Consider the following 23,238-nt stretch of genomic DNA (forward strand, 5'->3'; position numbering starts at 1 on the left):
ACATCCGTTGCCCTTGGCGTGGTTTGTGCCGTTTGTTCGCCTCACGAGTGACCTCAATTCATTTATGAATCCCATTGCCAAATCAAACACAACCCCGGCCACACTCCCTTCTCTAACAATTTCGTGGACATCATCGAGCATGTGAGCGGCCGCCATCACAAACGTGCACCCAAATTAAACCAATTAACAAACAAACTTAAGGACCCATACAAAGAACTCCTTCACCGAAAAAAAAAAAAGAAGAAGAAGAGAGAGCTGCGTAATCCAAACCGACGACCACGATCACCATCCAGCAAAAAACGGACGGCTCTCGTAGCGGAGGCCTTGCCGAGCGCTTGGGGACAAGCCGTGGTGGAGGCCCCCGAAAGTGACCGCGCGGCGGTCGCGAAAAGGGCGCAGCGGCAGCGGATCAGCACGGTGCACGAGACCGTTGCCGAGGCGCGCGCGGCAGAAAACAGTAAAAGCGCACCCGTGTTTTCTTCGCCTTCGCTTCGCTTCACCGCGCGCGCGCGAGGCGACGTGGGTGGGTGGTTGACTGGTTGCGCCGCGCGCGCGCGGGTGTGGGCTCGAGTCGAGCGAGCTCGACCGCTCGAGGCGACGTGCAGCGACGGGCGCGCGGCTTGGACGGGAGCTGTGCGTGGCGACGGCAACGGCCGCGGGGGCCTGTGTCTGTCTGCCCGAGCGTGTTGGACGCGTCCGTCCGGGCCGGGCCGGGACGGCGACGGCGACGGCGACGGGTTGGTTCGACCGGTCTCCGTGGATATTGTTGTTGCTGGTCTTTTGTTTTGCTTTTCTCCTATCCAAAATGTTTGGCGCCGTTGATTTTTTAAAAAATATTTGACCATTCGTTTTATTAAAAAAATTTAATTATTAATTCTTTTTCTATCATTTGATTTATTGTTAAATATACTTTTATGTATATATATAGTTTTACACATTTCACAAAAATTTTTGAATAAGACGAACGATCAAACATGTTTAAAAAAATTAACGGTGTCAAATATTTAGGGAATGAGAGAGTATAAATTAAACATGCGACGCTAGCTGTGGATAGCGAGAAATGTGGCGTGTGGCGTGCATTTCATCAGGGAAACAACTGGGATATTTTCTATTTTTTTCACTTTTACGGAAAAGGATGCGCCTGGAGTGCAATGTTGTTGGAGTTTTCCTCCGGGAAAAGAAAAGATATTGTTCATGGTAGCCAGCTAGTTCGACTATAAGGAGATCCAACGGTTAGATATTTCTAACTGGCTACTCCTTCTGAGTTTGTTCTTTTCTGTAGAATTTTCACTCGCGAAGAATACTCGTGTAAGGTTCCCATTGTTTGCTCCATATAGTATCTATCGTTGCTAAAATTTGAATTTTCAAACTCAATTTTAAAGTTTTTTCATTGTAATTTATTTTCCAGCATTAACATTTAAATCACTAAAAACACATATAAGAAAATTTTATATATAAATTGTTATTATTTTGCTAATACGCTGAATAACGTAATATTGTATTTAGCCTAATGCTGGGAGCCTAGAGTATCTGCATGGACGGATATATCCACTTGGCAGCCGCCCACCATCGTACTATCCCGTATGTTCGGTGGCACGGCGTCGCGACCCACTTGGCAATAAAAAGCGCGGAAAATACACGCACACGCCGCTCGGCCCATCGCATCGCGTATTTCGCGATTTCGCCGTCCCATAAAAGCAGCGTCACGTATGCAATGAATCAGCAACGCCGTGATGTGAGCCTAGCGCAGTAACGCTCGCAGTTAACGGCGTTCAATTGTGAATTATCCGCGGCAGTAAAAAAATGAAGTAGTAAAAAACTCTGGACTTGTACCGCTCGTACTCTGCTTCTGCTGCCTGCGTCGTTTCAACGGTGCGGTTAATGATCGCGATAAAAAAAAGGGGGGGCTTAATTATTCGCTCATCAGCACAGCACCTGGACTAGCTAGAACGTGCAATAATAACGACGTTATTACTAATTTTTACGTCAATTAGTAGTAGTACCACTGATTGATTTATCGATCGCGACCGTTAGAAAAGGTGAACAGTGAAGAGTCTAATCTGATCTAATCTAATGCATGGCCCTGAAACTTCCCTTTCTCTCTCTTTCTCTCTCTCCTATCAAATATCAACAGTACAATGGTTATTTCAGTTCTCCATCATGGGATCGTACTCTGTTTAGCATGGGATTAAGCTAGCGTACGTACGTGCATCCGTGCGATGGACACAACTACTACAGCTGCAAGACAGTCGGCGAAGGCCAGCGATACGTGACCGTATTATTAATTCGAGCCCAATTTATGATTGATTTATACTAGTATTCGTGCGTATAGGAAACAGTAGCAGAGTTTGATAAGGGGAGTGTCCCACGTTGCTTTTTTTGTGTGCAATCCGGAGTGTCGGAGGTCGACAGCGATCATTGCTGGACCCGTCGTCTTCCCGGGCGTCGCTCGCTGCAATTCATACAGCAGCTGAGTAGTCGCGTGTTCACTACTTCACTCATTCACTCGCAAGTCGCAACCCTTTTTATTTCTCTTTGAGCTACATTGCTATGGATTATACACGCTCCGTGGCTTTTTTGTTTCCGTCCGATACCAGCATCATTGTAATCATTTTCAGTCGCGAGAAAAAAAACCTGAATTTATCTCTAAATTAATCCAATACTATTCGACAATACGTAAGACAAACAGTACGGTCCGTTTCTAAATATCACTCGGATTGGTCGATGGCTATCGGAGCCACTTTCACCCAGGATTTATAATCCCAATAGCTACGAATGACTCGAAATATATCCAGATTTATTGGATCAAGTTCAAGATACCAACCACCCCGTTTTTCGGTTTTTGTCAAGTTCAAAAGAACCCAAACTGAAATTTAGTTTTTTCTTTGTCAAGATTTGTTATAATTTTATCGGTTTATGGGCGGTTTTTGATCTGGTATCAGAAGTGTGAACCCCTACGCATGGGCAGACAAACGGGGTGGAGCGCTACGAATTGCCGTCGAGTAAAACCATCGTCTCTCGTACCGTGCGCGACGACGGAGATCAGGGCGGACGGCAGCTGCCTTGCAATGCGGATCGATCGGAAAGTGGGTGCTGCTGGCTGCTGCGTGGATGCAATGATAGAGGGAAGAGCGTCAGCGTCCCAGCTTTTCGGTCGCAGTCGCAGGCTCGCAGCAGCGGCAGCCGGGCAGGTCGCGAGGCGAGAGAGAGCACATGCGTGCGCCCGTGCCGGTGGCGTCGTCCTCCTCGCCGCGCTACCTTTTTTCTTCGCGGAGATGGGAGGGGAGGGATAGCTAGCTAGGCGACAGGCGGAATATTAGCCCACTGTTCGTGCGCCTCTCGCGCACTCGCGGACCAGCGAGCGGGGGCACACATGCGTCCGTGGCCGAGAGAGATTGAGATCAGTGGCAGCAGATCACTGTTGTTAAATTAAACGCCATGCAAGATGCAACAGTGAGAGTGTGACACAATCATCGCCATCGGTTTATTTGGTTGGAGTTTACTAGTAAAAGCATATCGGTTTTGTTAGGTTTGTTAGGTTCTGATCGGGAGGGAAAGGCCCGTTTATTCGATCGATCTGAAGTCCACATCTACTAGTAGCAGTACTAGTAATAATTTCCCATAAAAAAAGTACTAGTAGTAATTTGCCATTTTTTGTTTTAAATAAAAGTACGTAATTTGCCATTTTAGTATTTTCGTTGCTCGTGCTGTCATGGGCGGAGCCATTTGGACTAGCCATCCAATCTGGGCCTCTAGGTTACACGGCCCAATTGCTCGGCCCGTGCGCGAGGCGACCGCAATGCACACACGTTACACGTTTCACGACTTCACCCCGGCGTCCGGGATGCACGTACGTACCTGTACACAGCACACGTAAAGCAAACCGTACTCTTTCTTGAAATTAAACACGACGGCATACAACCGTACTCTATTATAGTAGTATATATCGTTTCTATATATATATGTTCTAGTTCTTTTTAAGTCAAACTTAAAAGGTTTTTTTCATCTCTCTACTGCCTCTACATTATTAATATGTTAATCCCGCGCAGCCATCCAACCGATATCTAGATATACCACATGAAACAAATTAACCACCCAATCCCATGAGCCTGTGTTTCCGCTAGTCTCTGCCAGGGAAGGTCTTTAGGAAAATCAAGGTGCTTTTGCTAGGACACTGCTCCTTCAAGGGTGTTGCGCCGGTCTGGCTTTTTTTTCTTTTGTTTTTGTTGTTGAACTCTTTGTACTCATCGTATCGTTTCTAGTAATGGAAATGTGGGCTCTCACAGGCTCACAGCCCTAGTTAAAAAAAAAAAATCCCATGAGCACCGAGGCCGTCTGCCATGCCGTCATCGACAACGAGCTCCAAGGCGTAGCCCGAAGCTGCGCTGCTACTGCGCGGTGTGCACGGAGCCATTAGAGTGGGTGGCGATCGGCCCGTGCGGCCACCGCAGCGTTTGCGCGAGGTGCATCGTTGACATCCGCTTCGTCAGCAAGGACAGGCGCTGCCGCCTGTGCAGAGCCCCCTGTCCCTTCCTCGTCGTCGTCAGGGGAGACTCACTGTAGAGAAATCATCTTTGTGTGGAGATTATGGGTACCCCATACCCACACGGCATGGTTATCCGACTAGTTATAGGGGATAACTTATATATATATATATGAAATATGTAACAGATCATGACTTGGGTATTACGTTTCCCTGTATATTATGGAACGGCCTAAAGTCCTGGTTTGATAAGATTGTAAAGTAGATTTAGGAAACCGATACCGTATTGGTTAAGGTTTCTATCTTGTAACCCTGCCCCCCAACCTATATAAGGAGGGCAGGGAGCCCCTCTAGGGGCATGATGAGACAACCTGATCGTCAGATCAATACACACTCGGCGGATTCAAATCCCCAAACAGGAGTAGGGTATTACCTCTCATTGAGAGGGCCTGAACCTGTCTAAATCCTTTGTCTCCGCATCCATCCACTTTTAGGTCTCGTGCGCTACCCCGTTTTATTATTGCCGAAATCAAGTTTCGACAGTTGGCGCGCCAGGTAGGGGTAAACGCCGAGTTTCCTGACGACGAGTGCGATGGAATCAACTTTATGAGTTGCCGGCTTCGTCTTCGCTTTGGGAGCTCCTTGATTCCTCGCCGCCGACGACTTCAACAAGACGAATCGTCGCTGCTATTCTCTGCCTGATCTTGTTCGCATCAGCACGACGGCAACGACGGGGCAACGACAGTTCGACGGATTTGATGGTCGTCCTCGTCCACCACCAAGCCTACTGGTCCAATCTACCCAACGAGGATGCCATGGTGTTGCAAGATGGATCTACAAACACGAAGCATGCCAAAACCGATCTAATCGGATGCATAGGAGACGGCTGCAGCCACGCCGATGCCTTCCTGCCGTCCTGCGTCGTGCTGATGGACACCAACGCCGCCCGCGACTGCGACCTCCGCCTCCTCCGCTCCGTCTCAGAATTAATCTCTCTTGGTATTTTCTGCTGTTTGCATGTAACGCCGCGGCACTACTCTTGCCGACTGGTGTTTCCGTCTGCATGGCTGGCCTATTAAGCCGCCGCTGTTGGGCGTCTACGACTTCACCACCGGCCTGCCTCCGTCGCCGCCGACTGGTGTCCCCGCCTATACGGTCGGTTGGTCACACCACCGTTGATGGGCATCGTCATCTTCACCGCCGGCCTGCCTCCGTCGCCGCCGAGTGGTGCCTCCGCCTACACGGCTGGCCTATTATGCCGCCGCTGTTGGGCGTCTACGACTTCACCGCCGGCCTGCCTCCGTCGCCGCCGAGTGGTGCCTCCGCCTACACGGCTGGTCTATTATGCCGCCGCTGTTGGGCGTCTACGACTTCACCGCCGGCCTGCCTCCGTCGCCGCCGATTGGTGCCTCCGCCTACACGGCTGGCCTATTATGCCGCCGCTGTTGGGCGTCTACGACTTCACCGCCGGCCTGCCTCCGTCGCCGCCGAGTGGTGTCTCCGCCTACACGGCTGGCCTATTATGCCGCCGCTGTTGGGCGTCTACGACTTCACCGCCGGCCTGCCTCCGTCGCCGCCGAGTGGTGCCTCCGCCTACACGGCTGGCCTATTATGCCGCCGCTGTTGGGCGTCTACGTCTTCACCGACCGGCCGCCTCGACCGCCGCCGACTGGTGTCTCTGCCTACACGGCTGGTCTATTATGCTGCCGCTGTTGGGCGTCTACGACTTCACCGCCAGCTGGCCTTCGCCGCCGCCGACTGGTGTCTCTGCCTACACGGCTGGTCTATTATGCCGCCGCTGTTGGGCGTCTACGACTTCACCGCCAGCCTGCCTCCGTCGCCGCCGAGTGGTGCCTCCGCCTACACGGCTGGTCTATTATGCTGCCGCTGTTGGGCGTCTACGACTTCACCGCCGGCCTGCCTCCGTCGCCGCCGACTGGTGTCTTCATTGTTATTGATGGACGACTTTGTTCCCACATTGGCCACTTCTGCCATCACCAAGGGGAATATTACAAAGCTAAGTCATCATTTATTTTATTCTTTATATGATATTTTTCCTTTTCCTCTGCCTCACTACACCAATTGGTCTTCTATTGAGTAGTGAGTCGGGGGCTACAGATGTTATATCATATTTTTTATAATATTTATCTTGATTGCTTGCGACATAATCTGAGTACAAAAGTACCTATCGAGTTATGGAGTTCTATCTTCCTATGCTTTCCGTTTGGTTTGCCAATGGATGGTTGCCTTTGGGCCGATTCCTAGCACCCGGGGGCTCGTTGGATGGACCGAGTAACGCAAGGTGCTAAGTATTATTCGGAATAAATCAAAAGCATAGAGATGAGATAAATTTATTTTCTGCTCTTAATAATTGCAAAAGTACCTAAGTAGTAAATTCTGATCCGTGAAACTTTGTTCCATTAATGACGAACTCATGTCACTCATATGCATGTTTGGGAAATGCCTAGGCCGACTCCCGATGCTTGGGGGCTATGACTAGTCGGACAGAGTGTTTAAACGTACAGAGTCATCTGCTCGGGGAAATCAAAATTGACAAGAGGAGAAATACATATTTATCAATATTTTAAAATACTTGATTTTTTCTCGAGTATTATATTTATATCAGATACTACTCATCCTATATGTTTGTTCTGCAGGATCCAGATCCAGATATGCATAAAAGGGATTCATGGCTTTAAGCTTATCTCTTACGCTCCAGGAATGGATCAGTCAGAACATCACCAACCGGTCGCCTCGTCTGCCGCCGACTGGTGCTTCCGCCTGCACGGCTGACTTATTATGCCGCCGTTGTTGGGCGTCTACGTCTTCACCGACCGGCTTGCCTTCGCCGCCGCCGATTGGTGTTTCCGCCTGCACGGCTGGCCTTTAATGCCGCCGTTGTTGGGCGTCTACGTCTTCACCGACTGGCTTGCCTTCGCCGCCGCCGACTGGTGTTTCCGCCTGCACGGCTGGCCTTTATGCCGCCGTTGTTGGGCGTCTACGTCTTTACCGACCGGCTTGCCTTCGCCGCTGCCGACTGGTGTTTCCGCCTGCACGGCTGGCCTTTAATGCCGCCGTTGTTGGGCGTCTACGTCTTCACCGACTGGCTTGCCTTCGCCGCCGCCGACTGGTGTTTCCGCCTGCACGGCTGGCCTTTATGCCGCCGTTGTTGGGCGTCTACGTCTTTACCGACCGGCTTGCCTTCGCCGCTGCCGACTGGTGTTTCCGCCTGCACGGCTGGCCTATTATGCTGCCGTTGTTGGGCGTCTACGTCTTCACCGACCGGCCGCCTCGTCCGCCGCCGACTGGTGCTTCCGCCTGCACGGCTGGCCTTTATGCCGCCGTTGTTGGGCGTCTACGTCTTCACCGACCGGCCGCCTCGACCGCCGCCGACTGGTGTTTCCGCCTGCACGGCTGGCCTATTATGCTGCCGTTGTTGGGCGTCTACGTCTTCACCGACCGGCCGCCTCGTCCGCCGCCGACTGGTGCTTCCGCCTGCACGGCTGGCCTTTATGCCGCCGTTGTTGGGCGTCTACGTCTTCACCGACCGGCCGCCTCGACCGCCGCCGACTGGTGTTTCCGCCTGCACGGCTGGCCTTTATGCCGCCGTTGTTGGGCGTCTACGTCTTCATCGACCGGCCGCCTCGACCGCCGCCGACTGGTGTTTCCGCCTGCACGGCTGGCCTTTATGCTGCCGTTGTTGGGCGTCTACGCTTTCACCGACCGGCCGCCGCATCCGCCGCTGACTGGTGTCACCGCCTGCACGGCTGGCCTGTTATAACGCCAACTGATGCTATCTTCTTCACGGCTGGCTACATCACCGTCACTACTAATAGGCATCGTGTTGATTGGCCTTACCATCTTCATCGCCGGTCGTCTCGTCTGCTGCTGACTAGTGCCCTCGCCTCTACATCTGGTTTATACAGCTACCACTACTGATGGACATCATCGTCTTCCGCCGCCGACTTGTGTTATGCCGCCGCCGACTGGTGCTTTTATCTTCACAACTGCGCGTTTTCATTACCGGTTCACTTCATCACGGCAACACAACTTTGTCATCATGGTGGAGCGACTTCATCTTTATTATCTTCGGCACCGGCAAACTCTATTGGTGTTACTTCGCAAGTTTTGCTACTTCACCAACCACGACGTCTTTGTAAACCTCGACATCTCGGCATGCGATGCCGTGTTATTTTACTACAACAAGTGGCTCTTCAATATTCAGGATTTCTACTTGGACATCTTCAACACATATCTTCAATCAAGCAATGACTATTCGACAACAAGAAGCTACAGTCTCGACTCTATGTTCAGTTGTTTCCCAACTAATCAAAGAGTCGGGGGCTACACAAATACAAGGCTCAAAATTTGACAAATTTTATGTCAAGCTGAAGAAATCAATTCATCAACCCACGAGTCAACTCCAGGAGTCATTATCTTCATCTTTGCTTCGGAGCAGACATTCTACTTCAACAACATCAAATATTTTGGTTTAGACGAGTTGGACAACAGCATCAACTCTCCTCCAAGTGAAGCATCTACAACAGCTATAACATTAATTTGATGGATTATTGTCACTGACATCATCACCAGCACCTTTGCTTCATCGGCCCTGACATCTCCGCTGTTGCTAATGGATGATTATGTCTTCACCGACTTATTATTTCACCTTCACGGTTGACCTACTATGCAAATGCTGATGAGCGTCTTTGTCATTATCATTGGTTGTTACACTGCTATTGACTGGATCACCGACATCGTTATCTTCATCATTTGATCTGTCTGTCGCTGACTGGTTTCTTCGCTTCCATGGTTATGCGACTTCAGTACTTTTGATTGGTATCACTATCTTCACTACCATCAATATTTTTGCCACCTCTGGTGGGCAATATTCTCTCTATATTGGTTGTCTTGTCTCTATGCCAACTGCGTCAGCTACCATCAATGAACAATTGTGACTACGTGCTCAGGGGCTTACTAGCTCAAATACAAGTATTATATCTTCAATTTGGACTTGCTCCGGATACATGCAACATGAATTCATGATCATGGGTCTATTTTATATGCTCAAAGACTGGACTATTTATTATTCCCCGTAAGGGTTATCAATTGAATACTTGCGCCAGTCGGGATTCAATTATTATATTTATTTTGGAGTATCCCATAAGGGATAATCATTCAGATCAGAAGCTATTCATATGAGCTACACTTGGTCTATATTACCCAGAAGATTTGTTACTCGGGAGCATGTCACATGCGTCATCCTTTAAAGGGTGTCGAAGGCATATTTTTTGGCCTAGGCCTAATATGTCTGCAGCCCATATTTTCAGGTGTGGCCTGTCACGTTCTTTTAGGGACTTAGGCACTTTTTGCTTAGGCCAAAGTGCGCGTGATCAAGTGCCCAATATCTTAAAATCCTTTTATACCGCAGTTACTTAACTTTTTAGGAGTTGGTACAATGCATCTTAAAAGGTGTCAAACAGTAAAGCTTTATATAGCTGTCCCGCTGACTTTTTTATATATAAGTCAAGGTGCTGTTTGGGTTTTTAAGCAATTGATTGGATACAATATCATTGCTTTTCGCCACGTAAGTGTGCATTTTTATTGACCAATATTATGGCTTAGGCTGATTATATATTGTGGTCATTTTCTAGGCGGTTGGTAAATCCTTTATGAGTTTATTTACTCGGATTTTACACCACATATGCCATATATTTCCAGGTGTGGTGAAACCATGTGTCTTCTAGGGACTTAAGCACATCTGTTAAAGCAGTGTGCGCATGGCGTATGCCCAATACTTTGGAAAATTTCTTTATTCACAATATACAAGCTTCTTTATAGCTATTTTGCTATATCACTCATCATATTTTACAAAGCAGTTGGTATATCACTCGGATCATTTTATTTGGAGGATTCACACCGCATATGCTATATATTGATATCAAGTCACTTGGTTGATTACGATTATCAAAACCACTCGGTTGGTTGGATTATTTATTCCTTGACTATATGCTTGGTTTGTTCAATTAACCACATTGTCGGGGGCTACACCTATTAGGTGCATCTAGTCGGTGCACCTGACTTTATTTTCCAGCCCTCCACAGTCTTCAGATTTGGTAAAAGTACTCGGGAGACCATGACAAAGATGATTGAAGCACTCGGCTTTGGAGTAATCTGGTTCGAGAGAAGATTATCTTTTCGACTGTGAAGGTCTCAGGGGCTACTGTGGAGATTATGGGTACCCCATACCCACACGGCATGGTTATCCGACTAGTTATAGGGGATAACTTATATATATATATATATGAAATATGTAACAGATCATGACTTGGGTATTACGTTTCCCTGTATATTATGGAACGGCCTAAAGTCCTGGTTTGATAAGATTGTAAAGTAGATTTAGGAAACCGATACCGTATTGGTTAAGGTTTCTATCTTGTAACCCTGCCCCCCAACCTATATAAGGAGGGCAGGGAGCCCCTCTAGGGGCATGATGAGACAACCTGATCGTCAGATCAATACACACTCGGCGGATTCAAATCCCCAAACAGGAGTAGGGTATTACCTCTCATTGAGAGGGCCTGAACCTGTCTAAATCCTTTGTCTCCGCATCCATCCACTTTTAGGTCTCGTGCGCTACCCCGTTTTATTATTGCCGAAATCAAGTTTCGACACTTTGGTTGGTCGACCCAAATCCATAATAGTCCCGGTTACATTAAAAACCGGGACTAAAAAATTTTTAGTCTCAGTTAATAAGAGGAAGATCTTTAGTCCCGGTTATTGTTACTAACCGAGACTAAAAATCATCTTTAGTCCCGGTTGGTAACTCCAACCGGAACTAAAGTTCATTTTTAGTCCCGATTGATTCCATGTCAGGCCGTGTCAGGGCCCTAGGATCTGACTAAAAACTTATTTTTAGTCCCGGTTAGTGTTACTAACCGGGAATAAAAATCAAAACACACTATATAATCCCTAGTACCGATCCTCTTTTCCCGTCCACACAACAAACTCCTCCCTCTATCTCTTTTTTTTCCTCTCTAACTTCTTATCTCTTTCCTTATCTCTAACTCCCCTCCTCTCCTTCCTTTTTTCCTTCACCCACAGTGCAGTAGCGTGCAGGCGGCCGGCGCCGCGGCGGCGGCGGCCAGCCGGCGCGGGGGGCCGCGCGGCGGCTGCGGTGGGCGGCCGGCGCGGCGGCGCGGGGGGCCGCGCGGCGGCGACCGGCGCGGAGGGGAGGAGGGGAGGCGGCAGTAGCCGCCGGCCGGATTTTTTTTCTTTTTTTAAGATGTGAATATGTGATTGACGGAGCGTGGGGCTCCTCACCGGGAGACCACGCAGGCCCCCCTTTGCCGGTTCGGCCGGGGGCGCTAAGTGAGGTTCTTCGCCCTCGATCTGAGGAACGTCAGCGGGAGAGGAAGTGCACAAGACACGGGCGACGTAGACAGGTTCGGGCCGCTGAGAAGCGTAACACCCTACTCCTGTGTTCTGGTGGATCTGTGTGTGAAGGAATACAAAGAACCGGAGAGCGAGAGTGAGTCCAGGCTCTAGAACCCCTTCCCCAGAGTCCCCAAAAAAACCCCCTTTCTCCTAGGCCTGGGCCTCCTTTTTATCTGGTCAGGGGTCAACACATGGGCCTCTAGCTGCCTAAGAAGGGAAACACGCTTTTTACAATGAGGGCTAGTCTACAGTCGGAAATGACCTCTGACAAGCAGAGCACACGCCTCCTGCCCCGCTCGCCCGCTTTTCCGGTGGACGCCCATTTCAACCTTCATTTAATGGCCATCGACTTCCTTGCCATACTTGCGCTGAAGCCTGGAATGGATCTGACCGGGACTGACATACCAACTCCAGGAGTTAGCACGCCGGCTCCGGCTAGGGACGAGAGCCAGGAAGCTCTCATCATTCCGACGGGACGGGGCGAGGCGTGTGACAGGCCGCCTGTTGCCACCTAACCCGCGATCTGACCGGTCTGTGACCGGTCACACACCGCGACCGGTCACGGACCGGATAAGCGTGCGCTGCGCCGCATTAAATGCGGCGTGGCGCGCTCGTCCAACCTGCTATAAATGCGGTTAGGTGAGCCCCGCTGTGCTCACCTAACCCACACACGTGGCGCCAAAACCACAGGGGGTCGGGGCGCCTCAGCCCTCGGGGCCGAAACGGGGGCGCCCCAGCCCTCGGGGCCGAAACGGGAGCGGCCCGACCCCTCGGGAAGACAGAGGGAGGGGTGGCCACGTCACCCTCGGGCCCGACCCCCTCGAGGGGGTCAGGCCACGTGGGTGACCGCTGCTACCCAAGCCTCTAATCACGATACCCCCGGCCCCATGTCACCGACAGTGATGTATTTTTGTGTGAGATGTGAATCTGTGATGAATTTTTTAGAACCCTGTGATGTAATTTTTTTAAGAGTTTGTGATGTATTTGGAGATGATTTGTTTGAGGATTTGAGGATTTGGAGATGTTCTGAGATATGTGATGATTTGGATATGGGAGGGGATGGTGTGAAATCAATATTCAATATTAAAAACATAAAAAAAAGAAAAAATATCTTTAGTCCCGGTTGATGTCTAAAGATCGATTTTTAGTCCCTGTTATTTGAACCGGGACTAAATATAGCGATCTTTAGTTCCGGATTCGTAGTCCCGGTTAGAAAACCGGGACTACAGGGGGTTACGAACCGGGATAAAAAGCACTTCTCCACCAGTGACTGCATACGGTGCCGACGTCCTCACTGAGCTGTCGTCGTCGTCGTCGATGATAAACAGATAGGGCAGAGTGGACAACTTCTGGTTTAACGTCGACACGGCGGCCTACTTCGCCGATGAGCAGCAATTCAAGGTGGCGAGGATTGCTTGCGTTAAAAAAAATCCTTTTATAAGCCCAAGGTATATCCTTTAAATTGCTGTTGAGTTAATAATAACATTAATTAATCTTTGTTTAGTACTTCTAGTAACTATTATAAGCCGCTTTAACATTTTTTTTAAAGTCAAACTCTTTTAACTTTAACCAAATTTATAGAAAAATATAGTAACTTTTTCAACACGAAACAAACATACTATCAAAATATATTAAATATTAGTTTTACTTACACTAATTTGATCTTATAAATATTGTTAAATTGTTCTATGAACATTGTTAAATTGTTCTATGAACATAGTCAAACTTAAATAAGTATGATTAGAAAAAAGTCAAAGTGCCTTATAATATGGAACGGGGGTGGTCTTGTTATACAAAATTTATGTACCTTTGCAGTACAATAAACGTCATTACTGCACATCCTTTACAAGATAAATAAAATAAAATTTCTGAACCTTTAATTTACAATTTACAAATACGCAAAGGTAATCTAATTTATATATGCGTGGCCAAACTTCCTTTCTATGTTTGTAGGAGTGGTGGTATTTCCTACTCGTCTATGTTCATTTTATGCTTGCGGGAGAAGCCATAGGCGCGACGTGTGCAGGAAGCACGAGTCATACGTGGCTGAAAGTGATAATCAATCTCGTGTCAACAAGTGTTGCACTGTTGCTTGCTAGTTATATTTGGTTTATGGCACGATGTTCAATTGAAGATGTAAAATCATGAGTATATCTAGCTGGAAAAAAATATTTTACTATTGACAATATTGTTAGAAATTAGTTTCGCACACGTTATAGGGTTGTCCATGCAGGAGGAAACGAGTCATATATGGAGGTCGTGAGAAGGTGAAGGAACAAGAACAACTCCGGTGCGTGTTTTGATCAGTTGTGTCTTTCTGTTTGCAAATTTGCAGCCTGAATTTTCTCTCATACAACAATCAGATTTTCACTAATAATGACAGAAAAAAATGTAGAGATTTTGATCATGAATGATTATATGGCAATGATGTGCGTCATATACATACTTGGCATGACAAAATTGGATGCGTATGTTCGTTTCAAAAGATAAGAACATGAATTAGATCTTTTACATGGTTGCTTGTGTTCCTACAAGCTAGGCAGGGCATGGCTTGCAATAGACCAATAGACAATAGTTGATTCAGGTTTAAGACTTGCAATTTCAGTGGTAACTGAAGGTTGTTGAATCCCATCAGAAGTACAAAAATATAATACGTTTTCTTTGTATCTTTTCCATTAACTGGTTGGATCATTAGTTCATCACCAGCAAGGGATACATCGATGGGATAATACGTTTTCTGTTCTACTTTTTACAGAGGTTAGCTTTACAAGAACTGCACCATTCTGTGGTGGTTATTGGTTCAGCTACACAAATAATAACTGATTGGTTCAACACAATGATCACTCGAATTAACCACTCTCGTCAGCTGTTATTCCTAGGCACAAGGTGGAGAGGAGAAAAAAAAAAACACCATTCCATTCTATGGTGTGACACAGGAGTCTTTGGGGAATCTACAACAAGCGACAAGTTATTATCTAGTAGAAGCAGCGAGGCACAGTTTTGATTTTACTATGATATGAGAATCATATAATGTTTTCAGTTGGGTCTTAATCTTATCAACAATGTTACCACCAAAGGCGAGTTTCCGGTTGACAGAAGACACCAGAAACTGACATATCCCCTTCACTGCTATATACCTAGATGCCGCTTCTCCAACGCAAAAATGGCCAGTCTTTTCCTCACTTGTATTATTTTTTTCCTGTTATCATAATAAGCAATCATCAAATGCAATTCATACATTTTTTCAGAGCAACAAATAGAACCAACAACGGGAAATGTCTTCACTTTGTCATCCTAGAACTAGAATGGTTCCAAAACGGTTGATAGGTACTCCCTCCGTTTCACAATGTAAGTCATTCTAGCATTTCCCACATTCATATTAATGTTAATGAATCTAGACATATATATCTATCTAGATTCATTAACATCGATATGAATGTGAGAAATGCTAGAATGACTTACATTGTGAAACGGAGGAAGTAGTTGTCTTATCTTTCCTCAAATTCATCTGTTATTGTAGTGCAGCTCAAATAAATTGTCAAACAATCATGAAAACATTTGTACAACTTCATATTCACATAATTCCTGATGTGGTTAAGGCTAGTAAAATGGCTAAGTAGAATTGCTTTCCAGCATACTCTAAATTGCAACACATAAAAATTCATAATATGAATTTGCATTTGAGTAAACAGACTCCTGTAGCCGACATTCCAAAAAATGCCAAATTCAAGAGAATCGGAAAAAAAAAAGGAAAGAAGAGGAAGGGAATAAAGTAGATTTTCTAAGGTACGCCAAAAGTCAAACATCAATGCAGAAAAGTATGTACTGAATATGAATCAAAATTACCTCTACTGAACCATGATTTCCGAACTACTTGCCGGATGTGGCGCTCATGTTTCTCTAATAGTTCATCAACCTTGTGTGACTGAGATAACAAAGGGCCAGAATATTCAACCCTCTCTCCTTGATCATGATCACCCTAAAGGTTTAAACAACACACTGTTTACAACTTTGCTAACACCAATGAAGCAGAAACTATCAAATATGTAAATGCTTCACCTTGATGCTGTTTTTTGACGAGAGGGTATCCCCAAGATACATTGCATTAGAAAAATTCTGAGAGTGGTAAGTGTCGTAAGAATCAAAGGAATCTGGACGTCCTAACTGTGACCATTTCTTCAGAACGGCACGCTTTGCTGCATCATGAGGCTCTCGAACTTTGGAGTTGGCACGTGCTATATGCATGTCTCTGTTAGGTTGTTCCTTCAAGCCGAGGTTCTGGTTCTCTTTAGCTGGCATCTTATTGTCCTGATCTAACTCAGCAGTAAATTGGCCCCTTGAACTAGATTTGGTCCGAGATCTAGCGAATGAACGATCTTCTGGTGGTTTTTTAGCCCAAGCAAAGCCACTAGATGATGAAACAATCAATGGTCCAGAGAAAGGGATCTCTTCTCGTGAATCATTCTTAACATGGCGAGACCTTTCTTTGACTTGGGCCACTGAAACTGGCTGTATGTCTGAAAATAACCTAGCATCACCATTTACCTTTGTACGATCCAATATTGAGTTGTCCTTGGTTCCATTTGCTTTAGTTTTGGACTCCTGAACCAAGAAAGGAAGCCAGAAGAGATTTAATGAATAATAATGGCAGCAATTAAAAATCTTCAACCAGACTGCCAAGTTGGCGCATGCCCCTGGTTGGCTCATACAAGAAAAAAAATCTACCTCTTTGCCATCAGTTTGCTTATTAACTGTAGTTGTTTCTCTTGCAGCTCTGCTGAGCCTTGATTTCCTTGATGCTTCTGGCCCATGACCTCTGCTAGCCTTTCGTCTGGAACATAAAAGCAAAAAATAAGATTATTATGCAGTGCACAAACAAGCAGTGAACTTCCGGCTATCATTTGTATTGATACCAACTTAATTATACACTGTTGGGAGCTCCTCTCTACAAAACATTTTCAAGTTATGAAAATAATACTTGAACTAAGTGATTCTAAGTTTCTAATTCCTTTCCATATTAAACAATGATTCCACATTTAACACACCCACCTGTGTGAATCTTCTCGTAATTTTGCATCCATCTCCTTGTTGGGTGCATACTTCGGCAGGCTTGAGGGATCACATGCGTAAGGCTTTGTCTTGAAAAACTGTTTCAGTACACAACAAGGTCATGCATTTTTTAGCAGTTTGATTCAATATGATCATTTAAACTTTCACAATACATACAAAAATGATTAATGACCATGTTTCATTACACATGTTATGTGTACTGTGTAGTAGTCAATTGGAAGTTTGAAAGAGTTACCATGAACATGCCAGGCCTCTGCACCTGAGTTCTTTGCTAATTCTTAGTGGTGAGACAATGGACAACAGTACAACACATTGGTACTATATGTCAGGGACAAGAGCACTTACTATAGCCCACACTAAAATGAGAACTTATAGCCAAACTAAATGCTAGTTATACTGACAATAACTTAGTAATGCTACAATAGCTTGAACATCTTCTCTACACTTGCAATTTCATAGAAGTAGGGAGTGTAGAATAGTATTACATGGTGATGCATAGCAAAATAAACTGGCAGGATATAGTTTCAGCAATAAATTTACAACGAACCAACAATAGAAAGACTGACTTCCAAATATATGACCTTTTTATCCTTAAATAATACAATACTTATATAGGATACCAGATGGTCCAATCTTACCTCAGATGTAAGAGCAGCAGATGCAGTACCACGTTTGTAGGGCTCCACTGATAGAAGAGTTTCTAGTAATCTCAATGCATTTGCTGGCATTTCTTTAAAAACATCTTGAAGGGTACTTTGATAAGGACAATGTGGTTTGAATATTGTCGCATGAGGCAACTTTGACTTCTTCCAGTACTCATCAGCAGGGGAACCACATAGCTTAAAAATCTTATGCAGTTGCTCCACCTGTAAAAACCAAGAGATGTGAGACTATATGCAGCATGATATTACTCAGGGATTTTGATAACTAGGTTATATAGGGTTGCATAACTAAAGCATAAAACAAGCTGCACTAACAGAAAATAGCCCATTGAAATTATAGCCAGAAACACTTTTATAGCATCTATGAATGCCAGCAGTTGTCAATACATTCCCCTATTTCTCATCCTCATGTTGAACATACCAGTCAAAAGATGTCCAGTACAGAATATTACGTTAATTTATAATCTCAATATCCAGTATTTAGCACTTGACATAATCATGATGCTCAAACAAGGCATCAACGGTGCCCTAACAGGCTGAAAAGTCAGCTGCTTGCAAAGAAATCAATTCATACATAAAATATACGGGAGCATGAAGTTTAAATCTCAATGGCCTTTATAGCATAATACATTTTGTTACCTATGGACTCTAGAAGTTAATACAACTCAAATAATTACCTCAGTTCTTCCCTGCAGGATAGGTTTCCCACGGAACATTTCAGCAAATACACACCCAGCACTCCACAAATCAACAGCTGCATCATAGTGAGTTGAACCTAGTAGCAGTTCAGGTGGTCGATACCACAGAGTAACGACACGGCTGGTCAGCGGATGGTTTTTGTTGGGGTCAAAGTAATTAGCAAGGCCAAAATCAGCTATTTTTAGAACCCCTTCATTATTCACAAGGAGATTGGCACCCTTGATGTCGCGATGTACAATACGACGTGAATGGCAATGCTCCAGTCCTGACAGTAACTGGTTCATGTAGCACTTGACCTGCAATAGGAGACAACCAGAGAAAAAGTCAGGTCAGCACAATGAATGCCAATCTGTTATGAAGGGATTCTCAGTAAGCACAGTTTAGTCAACAAGGACATACCTGTGCTTCACTAAACTTGATGTCAGGGGAGGAAGAAAGTCCAGCAAGATCATGCTCCATGTATTCAAATACTAGATAGAGACTGCATGATAGCCGAGAAGTAATCAAACCTTCTAGCTTCATAACATTTGGATGATCGAGCCTTCTCAATATTTGTATCTCCCTTGCCATGAATCTAACACTTTCTGGCTCAAAATTGTCAAACCGCACCTTCTTCAAGGCGACAATCTTTCCAGTATCAAGTTCCCGTGCCCTAAATACACTGCTATAGGTGCCTTGCCCAACCTACACATACAGTGCAAGAAAGAGTATTGTCAGACCCTAAGGAGAGCATACAGCTAAAGAAATTGAACTTGCATAACTAGAAAGGGAAAAAAAACTCAAACACAAAGTGTGCATAACAAGACATACAATATTTTTTTGGCAAATTCATAGCTGCATACAAGGGTGAATGGTTAGTTTACAAATTATGCATGTATCCCACTCATTCAGTGGCCATGTAAACATAAACTGGTACAATAGCAATCCTGTTCTTCTCCCAGTTAGAATTGCCCATGATGATGATCAGATAGACGAAATGATACAGCAAGATTTAATTTCCAACCAGGAAACCGTATGAACAACAGAGAAAACTAAAATTTGTGCTGCTTCAAAGGAGGAGGCACCAAACCCCCCAAATTCTCCCCTTTATCCTCTTGATAATTGCATATTAGTACTAGTTTATTCGGCATGTCATAATCCATCACCAAACAAAGTACTTCCAACTAATACGCTGCAGTATGAGATTCTTGCAAGATGCCAACCAATCCACAGAAATTTAACAAGCTTAACAGCCATCCTCCATCTAAAAATTGACACGCCTGAAAAAAATTAAAAGAATTGCAACGGAAAATGACCGACGAGCTATTGGAATTGAATCCAAGTACCTTCTCCAGCTTCTCGAAGGAGTCAGCCTTGAGAGGGATCCACCCCTGGATGGCCTCCCCGGCGACGGCGCTGAGCCACGGCGGCCACCCGGCGGCCACCTGCTCCCCCTCCAGGCTCCGGCGGAGGCTCCGCAGCCGGAAGCTCCGGGACGCGGTCGCCGCCGCGATGACGGCCTTCTCCGACGGCTCCTCCCCCGCCGCCGCCACCGCCGCCTCGTCCCTCTTCTTCTCCGACCTCCTACCCGCCGCCGCAGCCGAGGAGCAGCGCAGGGAGGACGCGGTGACGGACACCACCGTCGCCGCGGCCTCCGGCGCCCGCGGCAGGCTCCTCTCCCGCAGCGCCCCCGACGAGTCGGCCGCCGGCGTCACCGACACCGCGTTCTTCGACGCGACGCAGCCCATCGCGGCGGCGCACCACCACCACCACCACCAAAGCTCTCACTCCGCCATTGGACTCAGGTCTCCGTCTCCGTCTCCGTCTCCCTCTCCTTCGTCGTCACGGGGCAAGCCGAGCACGGCGGAGGTCAAGCACGAGCAGCAGCAGTCGACGAGATTGACCTGAAGACCAAAAATAAATGGCGCGATTTAGACGCGAGACGCCATCAGCGAAGCCGTGAAGAACACGACGCGACCACCACCACCACCACCACCGCCACCACCGGCGTCGGCAGATCGAGACGGCGACACTCTCCTCCTCCTCGTCGTCGCCAGCGAGCGCACGCGGCGGAGCCGTGATCGCGAGACACCCGTGGTGGTGGTGGTGGTGACAGCAATCGAAAAAGAAAAAAAAAACCAAAAAAAAAAGAGAGACAAAACCCACGACCTTTCAGCACGCCGGAGCGGCGGGGAGAGATGAAGAGAGCGCCACCGAATTCGGCCGGAGCGGCGGCGGCGGCGCCGGGAAGCGGGAGCTCGTCTCGTCGGAGCGTGGCCGGAGGATTTTCGCAGGTGAGAATCGCGTTATCGCGCGGCGCTTTAAAATGGTCCACTCCAAACGCGATTTTTTTTTTCGCGAACCCCCGCCTTTTTTTTATTCTTTTTTTTATCTCCTTTTCTCCTCTTTTTTTTTCGTTTGCTCGCGGCGGCGGCTCAAGCTAGCGCGGTGCGGTTCTTGTATAGCGAGCGGGATTAGCGGGGGGTGGGGTGGGGCCCACGGGTCAGGGTGGGGACAGCGACTTTTTTTTAAGTTTTGTGCTTTATTACTTCTTTTTTTCACTTTTAACCTCGGATTAGTCCGTTATTTGCTTTATTACGACTTTCGTATATGGATTATGTAGTAGGTACTCCGGTCCGTACTTGCTTTTGATAGTAGTACTACCTGACTTTTTGGTGGATTTTTCACCTCTAGCAAAAGAGAGTTTTGAAAAATACTACTGAATCTCAATCCTTAGTGGATCTGTTTTTTCAATCTTTAGTGGATTTTTTTTCTTGTGGGAATGACAATGGAAAATATAAGATACTCCCTCCGTCCTAAAATAAGTGCAGTTATAGCACTGTTCATATCTAACGTTTGACCGTTCGTCTTATTTGGAAAAAAAATATGATTAGTATTTTTATTGCTTTACATGATAAAACATGAGTAGTACTTTATGTGTGACTAATTTTTTTTAATTTTTTCATAAATTTTTTAAATAAGACGGACGGTCAAAACGCTAAACGCGGATATCTATGCTGCATTTATTTTGAGACGGAGGTAGTATTTTTCTTTGTAAAAACATGGACCATAAATTCTAGAAATATCTTTTTTTCAAAAGTTCAGGGAAGAATTGACTTAGAAACGGAAGAGAAGCTGAATCCGACCATCCCAATTCAGGAAGAAGGATGAACAAGTGTTGAGAAAAGAAGTTATGAATGAAACTGTTTTTTAACGATTTATTTGAGGGTACATATGAATGAGTTAGGTTGATAGGTTAAATTTAAAAAGGTTTATAAAAATGCTAATGAAAAACTTTTTGTAAGAATAAAAAATATGTTTTGAGGGTTATATTTTGTAAAATATGGACCATCGAGCGAAACGAGCGTAGCTCAACTGGTTATATTCTTTGAGATAAAACCAGTTCACTTGGGTTGAATTTCTAGATTTAACACATGTGTTTGCATTAACGATTAATTATTTTTTCGTTGGTAGGCAACGTACCCATCGACAGTTAAGGTGAGTGTATGCGTATTCTATATCAGTTAGAGTGAGTGTACGCGTATTCTGCATTTGTAGTGTGTTTAATAAAAATGGACTATCGATTCTAGACTACAAAAATATCATTTTTTTTTTGGAAAGTTCTGAAAGAATTGACCTTTGATACTGTGAAAGAAAGGCTGAATGAAAGTTCAGAACGCGATATCTCCGACATCGAATCGCTGAAATTCGTTTGAAATTCATGAATCTTGTTCGACCGTCGAATTCTACCAAAACATACCTAATCCGAGTGAATTTGACGAAATCAAGCCAGATCGAAAACCACGAATTTTGATCGGCTCTCGTCGTATTAATTTTTCAAACCCTGGTGTACCCTAATGGAACAGTTAAAAAGAAAGTATTATCTCTTTACCAACTTCACCTCACCAAACTTTCCTTTCTCCCCGACGCAGAAAGGAGACGACGACGCCGACGAGAGCAACGTGTGAAAGGGACACGATATCGTGGAGCCACCTCTCGTGAAACGGCAGTCGGTTAGTCAAACCATGCGTACTTGCACACACTGCAGCGTTTGCAGTGGACAAAACGGCAACGAAATTTTCAGTTCTTGACGACTCGGTTCGATTCGATTCGGTTCGGCCCGACAAATAATTTTTAGGCAGAAGAAATTTCTCGCCATCTATCTTGTCTGAATGTGCTCGCTGTGCTTGCTCTGCATTGTTTGACTCCTGTTCCTCCATATTTTTGTTGCCTTCTTACTAGTATCTCCGTAGAAAAAAAAAGATTAAGTATAGCCTACTAAAATGAGACAAGTTATTAGCGTATGATTTATTAAGTTAAAAAAATATATTTAATATTTTAGAGTGATTTTTATATAGAAAATTTTTATACGGAACACACTGTTCAGCAGTTTGAAAAACGTGATAATAAAAATCGAAGTAAAATCTACATCTTAATTAAAAACGAACGGAGCCATCCATAAAAATGAAACTTATGAGGAGGAATTTGAGAATTACACAGTACAAAGCAGACACTCACAACGTACGCGCACTCATTCCTATGTACACAAACCCTATCCTTATGAGCATCTTCGAAGACTAGGCCCCCAGATTGACGAAGTCACCACAGGCGCCTCGCTCATTCCTATGTACACAAACAAACCCTATCCTTATGAGCATCTTCGAAGACTAGGCCCCAGATTGACGAAGTCACCACAGGCGCCTCGCTGTCGACGGGTACGTCGCCTACCATTGAAAGCACAACGTCGTTAAAACCAGGAAAATTCGATCCTATGGGGAGTCGAACCCAGGACCTCAGATGCTACTGAGGCTCTTGTAACCACTAGGTTACATACCCTTTCGCTATGAGGAAGAATTTGAAAAGTACTTGTTTAATTCATCTTCAGAAAATTGTTTCTTTTTTAACTAG

The 23,238-nt window shown here is 45.7% G+C and overlaps 1 protein-coding gene across 2 annotated transcripts; it reads right to left on the bottom strand.

The window, feature by feature from the left end:
* Positions 1-14,558: 14,558 nt before the first annotated feature.
* On the bottom strand, positions 14,559-20,626 carry LOC4343794 (protein IMPAIRED IN BABA-INDUCED STERILITY 1). 2 transcript variants are annotated; one of them, XM_015791674.3, is made up of 10 exons: positions 20,500-20,626; positions 19,677-20,234; positions 18,751-19,035; positions 18,330-18,647; positions 17,629-17,856; positions 16,970-17,067; positions 16,646-16,751; positions 15,980-16,522; positions 15,767-15,899; positions 14,559-15,119 (listed from the first exon to the last, which is right to left on the bottom strand). In XM_015791674.3, exons 2-10 carry the CDS (start codon positions 20,076-20,078, stop codon positions 15,109-15,111), a joined length of 2,124 nt encoding a protein of 707 aa, XP_015647160.1. In that variant the 5' UTR covers positions 20,079-20,234; positions 20,500-20,626; the 3' UTR covers positions 14,559-15,108. The 2 variants fall into 2 exon arrangements, with proteins under 2 accessions (XP_015647160.1, XP_066168332.1); XM_066312235.1 differs by lacking the exon at positions 14,559-15,119 and having other exon boundaries at positions 15,603-15,899.
* Positions 20,627-23,238: the final 2,612 nt, after the last annotated feature.

Source organism: Oryza sativa, chromosome 7, assembly GCF_034140825.1.
Source record: "Oryza sativa Japonica Group chromosome 7, ASM3414082v1".
NCBI classification, from domain to species: domain Eukaryota; kingdom Viridiplantae; phylum Streptophyta; class Magnoliopsida; order Poales; family Poaceae; genus Oryza; species Oryza sativa.